At 48.5% G+C, this 11,085-nt stretch overlaps 1 protein-coding gene across 1 annotated transcript in view; it reads left to right on the top strand.

The window, feature by feature from the left end:
• Positions 1-3,036: 3,036 nt before the first annotated feature.
• The window catches only part of CSNK1E (casein kinase 1, epsilon), a 17,572-nt gene continuing 9,523 nt past the window's right edge, over positions 3,037-11,085 (top strand). The window contains 4 exon segments of the mRNA XM_010087804.1: positions 3,037-3,125; positions 9,002-9,112; positions 9,275-9,423; positions 10,165-10,393. Of these exon segments, the coding sequence (XP_010086106.1) occupies positions 3,050-3,125; positions 9,002-9,112; positions 9,275-9,423; positions 10,165-10,393 (565 nt within the window). The 5' untranslated portion in view covers positions 3,037-3,049.

Here is an 11,085-nt window from a genome sequence, read left to right as displayed (position 1 = left end):
CTAGGCTCGGCAGCCTCCATTTGGAGCCGGGGGTTTGGTTTTGCGTGGCCTTTGCTAGCCAGGGCATCTTCTCACTCCTGACCCCATCAGGTGGGGCTGAGGTGGCCCTTCTGCCCCCCCCCCCCCCCCGCCCCACGCGCGGGGCGTTTTTTCTCTGTCCCTGCGTCTTTGGTCGCCATCGGTGCTGGCACAGCAGTGCGAGATCAACTCTTATCGTGTGTTTATATAATGGCCTTTGTGCCTGTACGTGGGTATTTTATATTATATAAAAGGGGATTGGTGCAAAATGGTGTGTGTGGGGAAGGAGCGCTGGTGGCTGGATAGTAATTTTTTTTTTTTTTTTTGAGGCTGTGTAGTATATTGTAGGTGTCTGTGTAATGTTGGATATTCACATATGCAAGCGCTCATGCAGAGCACACGCTTGCTTTGAGGTTGCATGTATGTTAATCCCTTATGGAAAGATAAATGGTTTAACTAAATTATTGCCCTGCAGCCCCTGGGAATGCTGCCTTGGCTGGAGAGTGCACGAAGGGTGGCAGGGCCAGGGGGGTTAAGCCTGCTGGGGGGTGGAAGGGAGGGCTTTTTAAATTTTACACGTGTAAATAATACATGTAGAGTAATATAAATTTTGTATATAATAATATAAATACTGTAGGTAAGTTTTTTTTTCTTCTTGTAATAGTATACCTGAAGATCAGATGGTGAGGGTGGAAGTCATAGATGGTGGGTGTATGTGTCTGAAGTAGAAGCAAATGTGGTAGATTTTGAACTCTTGGAGCAGTTGTTGGGGGTGGGATATGCGTGTCCTACCCACTCCCCTTACCATGAATCCATGCTGTTGTAAGCATATATTTCGTAAGCACACTTGTGTGTGTATGTTGGGGGGGGAGATAAGGCAAAATGACAGCTGTGCGAGACCATGATTTTTCACTCCATTATCCTGATTCCTGCTTCCACCCCCTCGCCCTGGAGCATTTTTTAGATTCCCCTTTGGAGCCTGTTGCTTAATCAGCTAGAAGGGCTGCTGCCTCATTGTGTGAGAAACCCTTCTTAACCTGGCTCCTGCCTGTCCCAGAAGGGTGGGACCAAGTTTAGGTTTGGGATTGTGGTGTTGCAGAGCAGTAAGTGCTGTGCCCTGGTGTGGAGGGGACCCTACTGGGACCTGTTGCCTGACCTCTGGAGCTTCCTGGCAGTACTTGCCCTGGCTGGCAAGTGGGACTCAGTGGATGTGCTCAGGGTTCTCAGGCCTGGGCAAACACAACCATGAAGGAAGGAGGTTCGAGAGCTGTCTTCCTGACAGTGATGTGACAGGTTCCCGGGGACACAGACCTTTGATCGTTTATTGGAGTAGGAGTGTAAGCAAGTCAGATGTATATTAATGTGGTTATACAGAACAGCAGGCAGCGGATAAAAATCATGTCTATTTGCTGCACCCTCACCCAGGTACACCTGCCTCCTGGTTCAGTTTGCCAGGCTCTGCCTACATTCCTTGTAGTAAGAAAGTCAGAAATAGCCACAGGGTTTTGTAGACTTTAGATGCACAGAAGCCCACGCGCATAAGTAAATACTAGGTGAGGGGACTCCACCTCTAAGTGTTTTGTGTGTGGTTTCTGGTGACTGGAGCGCAGCTTTCAGGGTTCACAACGTCCCCTGAATGCCTTGATAGGATTATTTCCCTGTATGTCTCTGCAGCCCCTCCGTTCTTTCTGTAATTCCATCTGCTGGGGCAGCAGAAGCACCTCTGGGTTTATAGTATGCCCAGAATCCTGTAGCTGGGATTATGGTTTTTTGTGCTTGTGTCTCATAAGGCCATTCCTCCCTTCTTTCCTTCAGTGATGCTTCCTTCCCACTGAGCTCCAGCAAAGGAAAGTTGCTCTCACCTACTTGTGAAAACATGAATCATTCCTCACCTTTCCTGTCCCCAACAGGCTCTGTGTCTGCATTTTGTACGCTAATAATGTGGCATTGCATAAATTAGGAGTGTGGCAAATCCCTCTAAAAGGAGACACGTTGGCTGTCTCAGGAGGAGCCACGGTTCCTAGAATAGATTGGTGGCCACGGAAGGGGCAAGGGAAAGGGGGCTGCTTAACGGGATAACTGCTGGAACTGCATTTGGCCCAGGTGTTTGCAGCAGAAGTTGAGGTTGGCAGGGAGAACAAACTCTGTCTGTGGCCCTTCCACCCAGCTGGTTTTGTGTGGAAGGTGAGTAGGCTAAGCCTGGGCATGTTGATGGGGTATAGCAGGTCAAAGGGTTAGCTAATCACCTCAGGTAAAGGGGTGAGGAAAGGCCTGAGCTGCTGAAAACAAACAGCTGGCACACCTAGGTAGGCAGCAGAGACTCGGGTAGACCAAAGGAGGCTGTGATCCCATCAGCAGAAGCATGTGGAGATAAGCAAGTGGTGTTCCTAGTCAGTGTGTGCCTTGCAGGGTTCAGTTCGATGTCTCCTCCCTGTCCCCTGTGCCGGCCCCCGCCTAGGGGTGATGGAGTCTCTTGCTCTTGGCAGTCTGTCTGTCTCTTGCAGCCCTTGGGTCCTGTGCTTCTCCACCGAGGTGCTGGTCTAGGGCTGGGCCTGAAAGCATTCCTTCTCATAGGGTCTATTATGTCTGTCCCTTCTGGCGTCTGGGAGGTTATTGCTGTCCTGGTGCCAGGTAGTGTAGGTTACAAGAAGCAGTATGGTCCCTCTTCGCACTAGTGTGAAGCAGTCAGCCACTGAAACCTTCTTAGGAGGGATTTCCTACCCCCTCCCAGTCTCTGAACAAAATGGTTCAGAAGAGATTCAGTTCTCCTTCATTCCCATAATGAGAACATGGAAAACATGCTTGAAAGGGTCATGTTCCTGCAGTGTTTCTAGCTCACGCTGTCCCTGGACATCCAGAGATCAGGAGAGGTAGTAGACGCCGTGTAGAAAGTGAAATATTTCAAGATTAAAAACTGTACCCAGCCTCTGGGTGAAGCATCGAGGCCTAGTCTGTACTCTTACGTGATTCACTTCCTGTTTCTGCTCTGACGCTGTGTTTTCTGTGCTTCTTTTCTCAGCACAACTGAACCATGGAGCTTCGAGTGGGGAACAAATACCGGCTGGGAAGAAAGATTGGCAGTGGTTCGTTTGGAGACATTTATCTGGGTGAGTGAGAGTCTCTGTCCTTCCACCTGCAAGGTTGTTTTTCTCAATTGCGTCATTGTTTTGGGGTTATTTTTCTTGCCTGTTGATATTTGTGGGCACTGTGTAAGGTTGGAGGTGGTGGAGTGAAAAGAGCTTCAAGGAATACTGCTAGTTGCTGCCAGTCCTCTGATGGCAAAGAAAGTGGGATGAGCTCAGAGTTGCCTCGCAGGTATTGGAGAGACAGTGGTGTTTGATCAGACTGATTTAGATTTGGACTGTTGCGGGCGTATTTGTCATACACCCTACTCCAGCTCTCTCGCTTCCTTTTCTTGAGCTTGGGTGTGTGTGGGTATAAACTCTGTAACGAGTGGGTGGTGGAAAAGGACGAGATGTCTGTTCCTTCCGGATAAAAGGAATTAAGTTTTGGGAAGATTGGTAGTGGATGAGGTGGTCCAGCACCTGTGAGAGAGAGGTCTGAGACCAGGAGATATAAAACAGGTCAGAGAGGCTGGCCTGGTTAAAGTCCTTGGACCCAGATCTGTTAGATCTGTAATGGGATTTAGAGTTAATGTCTGGAATGACCTGGGCTGGGAGCTCAGTGCAGAGAGCCCATGAGACACTGGGTTTCCTGTTACCACGGCAGGTCACCTGGGGACAAGTTCTTCCAAGCCACCATGCTGATGTGTCGATACGTTCCCTGATGCTTTGCCTGCTGATGTTTTTATTGGCTCAAACCATGTGGGGCCGGAGTGGTGAGACTACCCAGTAGCCTGATCAATCCATCCGTGAGAGCTGTCGTGGCTTTACCTGTCATCTAGTTCTCACTACTGCCTGTTTAGCTGTAGTCCAGTAGGCCAGCAGAATGATTCCTCTCTTCCTTCTTGGTGTTTGCACCCTTTGGGTACTTAGAGATGGTCGTCATATGTTCCTTGGCTTTTAATTTGCTCGGTTGTGTTGTGTTTTGCTTCCCAGTACGTCCACAACTCCTCACTCTTGCTGCTCCTTCAGTTTTTCCCAGTTTATCCCATCTGCTGAGCAGCTTGGAGCCTACACAGCATTTGAGGTGTGGCATTTCCAGTGCTGGGCAGCAAAGGGCTACCCTTGAGCGATCTGTAACATGATGCCTCTGCATAGGCTACTTTGGGTCTCCTTGGCTTCCCCCATCACCGATGCTGTATCAGGTTGCAGAATTGGCCTTGGTGCACTGTCAGCTGTATTGTAGGAGATCTCTTCTAGCTTCTGCAACATCTTTCCATCCCTCTCTGAGTTCTTTTCATTGAATACCTCTAATTCAAATTACTTTTCCCTGTGTTTGTAAATCACCTTCTGTTTTCTATCTCTGGCTTTTATCTCCAGTTCCCTCTTGCTTTATTATTCTCTCTTGATTGCTGTTGGCAGCCTCTCTTGATTAAGTATCCTGTGGGAATCATCAGTAACAGGGTTTGTTGTCACCTTTATCCAGAGCACGAACAAAGATGACAAATGATGGATCTGGGATCCCACTTCCACCATGTGCTGCCTTCACTGCTGCCTACTCCTGTGTGTCACTCCTCTGTGGCCTCCCAGCCAGTTAGTGTCTCAGGTGACAGTGCTTTCAAGTCCTGGGTGCTAGGGATTAAGGGGTGATAGCCTGAACACAGCATTTTCCACCTATGCTATGCTTTGAAGCCTTCCAGACTCTCTCTAGGACAGCAGAAGTTGTCAGGATCTTGCAAAACATCTGGTAAGCGTGTGGAGAAAGAAGGGAGGTACTGAAGGGTGGTATGGCCTCTGCATCAGATATAACAGGTCATCCACCTGTGTGAAGGGGCATGGAAAGCACGGGCTCTGGTGAAGGGGTTGTGCCCGCCTTCCCTGTAATCGAATGACATCAGAGGCAGAGGAAGCCCCAATGTCCTAGTGTGGTGAGCATGGCCAAGTTACTTGAATGCAGTATCAAAGCCCTTGTGATGTTCATTGAGGTGCGAGCCAGCGTGTTTTGAAACACTGATAGCGAGACTTCTTGGAGCCTGGGTGACTCCCCAGCCTGGAGGGATCAGGCACATAGTCTCTGATGGTGCGTCTGGAGGACGCTTGTGCTGTCCTCTGTCTGTTCTGCAGACAGAGGGACTCATGAATGAGGACTTTTCTCCTGCACCAGATTCACCTTGCAGTTCTCTCTCTTGATAATGGTGGGGAGATGGAGCAGAGACAGACAAGCCCAGTCTGTCTCTGAAGGCGAGCGTGGGCTGTATGGTTTGTTCCCAGCTTCTCCCTCTCGGGATGTTAGTGCCTTCACCCGCCCTGTAACCAATGGGTGCTGTGTGCTGTGCTCTTCGGTATTTGTTTGTGGGTTTCCTGTCAGAAGCAAACTTGAATTTCTACATGGGCATGCACAAAGGATGGGCTTCTGTTAATCCTTGGCTGGGGCTTAAAGCACAATGCCTTGCTTCCATGCTTTGCCTTGGGCGATAGATGTACTATGGGGAGATTCCACTGGTGTTGGCTTGACAGGGTGGGAAATAAGACGGAGCTGCTCTAGGCCTTGACTACCCAGTTTGCCTCTAAAAATGCTCACTCAGAAGAGCAAAACCCAGTTTGCAGAGGAATTGCCGAGACCTTTGGGCCGTTGGACGAGAGGTGCTTTGTCAGAGGTTGCTGGCCAAGAAGCAGGGCAGGGTTGCTGGACGTGGTAGGAATCACTGGGTCCGGGATGCACTGGGGGGGACATTGGTGGTGGAGCGGAGCGGGGGACTGGGGATGGTGGGGCGAACAAAGCATGCTGGGACCTGCGCTGGCTGGGGACAGTTCCTGGTGTCAGGCTCCTCCCTTGCTGGGAGGGGAGTGCTTTCCCTTTGTTTCCTGGCCTGTTAACTCTCTCTCACCCTATCTGACTTCTTCCATCTGTTCCCAGCCCTCCATTCTTCCTGCACCTTGGCGAGAGGGAAGTGGGCAGTGGGGAGAGCGGGGGGACGTGCCTGTTGGCTTGCCTGATGCGCCGGGGGGGGGGGGATCAGACATGCTTCCACTCCGAAAAGATCCTGTTTAGCCAGTGGCATCCTCTGTCCCTGGGGCCCTGTTTCAAATAGATCGTGATGAATGAGTAGAATTTTTGCAGCCCCCACAGCAGAGAGAGAGTGGGGGTGGCTGTTAGGAATTATCCCCAATCCTACGTACGTCTCTCGAGTGGCTGAAGCTAGGCAGGCTCTGCTGCATTTGTCTGAAATGTGGTGCTTTCCAGTCTGGAGACGGAGCAGAGAACTCTTGCTTTTGTACTTCTATCTTTAAAAAAGATGGTGGTTAAAGTGTGGAACAAAGGATCAGAGAGACTCCTGCCCTTGAATTCTCTCCTTCCTTGTGGTGGTCTCGGCCTGGGTAGATCTGTAGCCAAAAAATGGTGGAGAGCGCGAGCTGAGGACTTATGGGGGTTCAGGGAGGGGGCAAGCTTCAAGTGACCCCCTCAGCAAAGAATAGCGCCTCAGCAGGTCCAATTGGTCCTACTTTTGCTGTTCCAGGCCACACGGTTGTTTCTTCTTTTTCTAAGAGACTTAACACCTGGTTTTGGGCTATGGAGAGTATGGGTCTGAAGGCCATATTGGTCATTTGAGTGGCATATTCACATTTTGCAGAATCTAAGTTTTTTCTTGATGCTTACCCCTCCTTTCCCTTTTCCTGCTTTACATGGGCACAGATAACTCTCCCCACCTGCAGACAACCTAGTAGGTGAATGCATGGTCATCTTCCTAAACACACAGGCTAATGTGGAGATGAGAACTCATTCATCTTTCCACTGTTCAACTTCAGGGAGTAGGGTTCATTCAAAATGCTAATACTACTGCTGACAAAAGTCAGCAAGACTTACCATTGCGTGTGTGTCAGCAGATGGACTAGAGGAGGGGAAGAATTCCCCCAGGGAACGGACAAGGGAGCTGCTGCAGAGCATTTGGAGGAAAGCCTTCACAAAGGCAGGGGAAAGAGAGAAGGGAAGGAAGCACTCTTGTCTGTTTGCATGTCCTGGGTGTTTCCATGCTGGATGAGGGCCAGTTTAACAGGTAGATACTAGTCCAAGGCCACATTCTTACTGTGATCTGAGTTCCTTTTCCTGCTCTTTTCCTCCTTGAACTTCTGATGCTTATAAGAAGGGTCCTGTGGTGGAGTGAAGGGAATGTACAGACTTGCTTTGCTGGCCAGCAGTTTTTAAGTGGAAAAAGTCAGTGTCTTTCCAAAAGTAATCATTGGACAAATGGCTCTAGTTCTCAGGATGGCTTTTTCCCTTACCCTTCTTCTGGCTCTTGAGTAAAAACGCTCATTAACTTCATCTCATTGCTCCTCCTTCCCCTCCCTCAGAGCACCCTAAATAATTCCTCTCCCTCCTTAGTGTTTACAGCCTTCAAATATTTGTAGACTGTTGTCATGTCCCATTCTTCCTCCCCGCCCTCCTTAGTTATATCTCTTGTCTATGTTACATATTTAGCTCTTTTAATCTTTCTTAGTGAATCAGTCCCTCTAGGCTCTGATAGTTTTTGTTCCTCTCACAAATTCCTAGCAGCTTGTCTGTCTCAGCCTGATGCTGTAGTATCTAGATGGCGTCTTTTTGCTAGCAGGCAGCTACTGGCTAACTTTGTGTACAAGCGAGAACTCTTCAACAGGAGATGGATCTAGGGGGAGACGAGATCCAGTTGTGTGAATATTTGCTTTTTCTCTTTGGTCCCTGGCTCTGGAGGTGGTGTGTGTGAAAGAGGATGTATGGAGACATCTATTTGCAGATGTTCTTGTGGACCCTGAAAGTCTTATCACAGGGATCAGGAGGCACGAATTAGCCAGACCCACCAAAACTAGCTATCTACAAAACATCACCTTTGACTGCAGCTTATGTTTGGCGTACATGTTCTGGGGTACTTTATTACAGTGTTCATAAGCTGCTCGTGATCAGGCCTGCTCTCTGATTTGTGTTTGAGTGCAACTTTTAGTCCCTCTGGATACGAGGAAAGGCTTGTCTGTGTGTATGAGGCAGGCATGGGAGTTGGGGAGAGAGAAGCAAGTCTTGAGTGTCATTCCTGTGACCTGTTTACAGGTCTTAATTCTTTCAATTTTAGGATGATGTGAAACATCTGGAATCCTCGTGGCTAGTACAAGCACTTTGGGACCAGAGTGCTGGCTTTCATGGCTGGCAGCTCAGTTGTTTTCAGAAAGAAGTGCGTGGGGTGGTAGTTTTGTGTCATCGCAGACTATCTAGCAATACCTTTAACAAAGACATCCGAGTAGCTTAATTCAGTACTGGATTCAGTTTATTTCTTCTTCTATATTTAGAATATAGCAAATGATTATGTGTTGGCAAAAGATTATTATTAAGGTATTATTAAAGCCCTCAGGAGAGGGAGAAGCTGGAGATTTGGGAATTGTCTGTATTAAGCAGGTCAGGAAACCAGAGGTAGCTGGGAGTGTTAGCACTGTCTCCTCCTGAACTAATTTGCTCTGTTGAAACGATGTACCTGAGATAACCAATAATTTTTTGTTGGGAAGAGGTACTCTGTTATCACTGCCTGGGGGCTGGCTTGGGTTCAGGGGCTAGGTATACAATCAGGGGCAGCTAAAACTTCCACTCACTTTAGGTACTGCTGATATATACAGATTGACCTCTCAATCTGGCACTTTTTGAGATAACGAGGCAGTTAACACAATGTAGGACTGTTGTTCTAGCCTGCCTGCGGGGTCAGAGTTGGTTTTCTATTCATGGACTTTTGCAAATGGCAGTACTGGAAACTCTGTATGAAGTTGAAGTGGCTGAACCTCATTTCTGTCACAGAGAATAAATTTCAGGGCAAATCTTAAGGTTTTGGCATCTGTACAGGCCTTGTTAAGTGTTTAGCTTCAGTGGAAGCTTGCACAATCTTGATTTCACCCTCATTTCTATGCAGGAGCCAATATTGCGACTGGTGAAGAGGTGGCTATCAAACTGGAATGTGTCAAAACCAAGCATCCCCAACTCCACATTGAAAGCAAGTTCTACAAGATGATGCAGGGAGGAGGTGAGATGGGGAGGAGAAGATGGGGCTGGAAAAGTGTTGAAGGATGAAATTATTCTGGAGGGCCTTAGAAAGAAAATTATTTGGTGTTACATATGATCTTCTCAGGGGGCGATGCAGCAGTTTTCCTCTGTTCTGTGGGCTTAATCTTTCTCTTTCCTCCAGTGGGTATCCCCTCCATTAAGTGGTGTGGAGCAGAGGGGGACTATAATGTGATGGTGATGGAGCTCTTGGGGCCCAGCCTGGAAGATCTCTTCAACTTCTGTTCCCGCAAATTTAGTCTCAAGACAGTTCTGCTCCTGGCAGACCAGATGGTGAGTTTCCTCTGAAGCATTTGTGCCTACTCTCCTTTTCCATGCCTTTATTTTATTTTTTTCCCCCCCATCCATTCCCTTTGCTCGAGAACTGCTGTATCCTAGGCTTTTTTTATTTAGCAGCAAGTGGCTGCCAGGTTTCTATTTCATGATGAAGCTGGGGGCCTGGAACCTAGGCATTGTTGGCTTTTCCTGATCTCCATCCCTCCTTCCTTCCCCTGATGCTCACCCTGTGTTAGAGTTGCATGTGTAGATGCTTTTGCCAGCATGATGAATGTTTGGCATTGCTACTTGTCTTGACTCAACTGCCCATGCCCTGGGTTTAAGTCCCATAGCTGTTCTGGATCCTCTGCTTTCCCAGCCTGGGTGAGTTTGAAAGTTGACTTCTGTCAAAGCCGAAGTTCAAAGTTTTAGTCTGTACAAACTTGCTTCCCATCCTTCCTTGTGGTGCTAATGGTGACCTCCCCAGATTGAGGACTGGGCTGGTGTGCAGGGTTGAATTCTATCTTTATCTCCAGATTATTCTGCCTCAAGAGGGTGTCTTTTCCTTGGGGGTCATCTCTGATATTTTCTGCTAGGTGTCCCTTTCCCTGCACTGGCAGACCAGTGTCCTGGAGAGGGTATTTTTTTTTTAAACAGATGCTTAACGTATTTTTAACAGATTATCTTAACAATTTTAAGATAAATTTCCTTCTTTCTTGTCTCACTATTTATTTATTTATTTCCCCCCCCCCCCTCCAGATCAGCCGTATTGAGTACATTCATTCCAAGAACTTCATCCACCGGGATGTGAAGCCAGACAACTTCCTTATGGGCCTTGGCAAAAAAGGCAACCTAGTATACATAATTGATTTTGGTTTGGCCAAGAAGTACCGAGACGCCCGGACCCACCAGCACATCCCTTACCGGGAAAACAAGAATTTGACTGGCACAGCCCGTTACGCCTCTATCAACACCCACCTGGGAATAGGTGAGCCTGCGTTGCCCCTTGGTGGCACTTTCCAGGGGAGGTAGTGTGTCCCCAGGAGAGGGTTGGGTTCTGTGCCTGGCTCTGCTGCTGGCCTGTGTTGAGATCCTGGGTAAAGAACTGTTACCTCTCTTGCCTTTTGTGGCCCTCTGAGCTCCTGAAGGCAGAGGCTGTCTGCCAGTGTGTGTTTGTGCGCTGCTTTGTGCAGCGGGGCCCTGTTTCAGCATCAGGGCTGTGACCTCACTGACTTTAGTGCTGCTGACTCTGCCTTGCACAATTTTTGCAGGCTGATTAGATATGTAAAGGAGACATTCACAGGTACTGAGCTTTTAGGGATATGTGCAATTGAAACCTCCCTTGTTGACTCCTGAGCACTTTCATCAGTGATTATTCTGTAGCTGTCAGAGCTGGAGGACACAGGCCCACTGCAGTATCGTGATACTCCTGTTACCCACCAGTGAGGATGGGGACAGCCATATGCTGGAGATGTACGAGAAGCTGTGAAATGAGGGGAGACTTTCCTACTGCCTGGACAACCATGTTTAGTGATTGAGGACTGGCTGTTGTGGGCCTTCAAAATAGGTGCGTCTCTGTGAACCACACTGCCTCATTCACTACTGAGAGAGACTGAGGCAGCTTTAGGGAGGTAGGACTCTGCCCTTAGTGTCTGTGGCTAGTACCATGGGGATAAAACT

This window comes from Pterocles gutturalis, unplaced genomic scaffold (genome assembly GCF_000699245.1).
Source record: "Pterocles gutturalis isolate BGI_N339 unplaced genomic scaffold, ASM69924v1 scaffold31836, whole genome shotgun sequence".
NCBI lineage: Eukaryota > Metazoa > Chordata > Aves > Pterocliformes > Pteroclidae > Pterocles > Pterocles gutturalis.
This window is presented reverse-complemented; position numbering and strand designations above follow the sequence as displayed.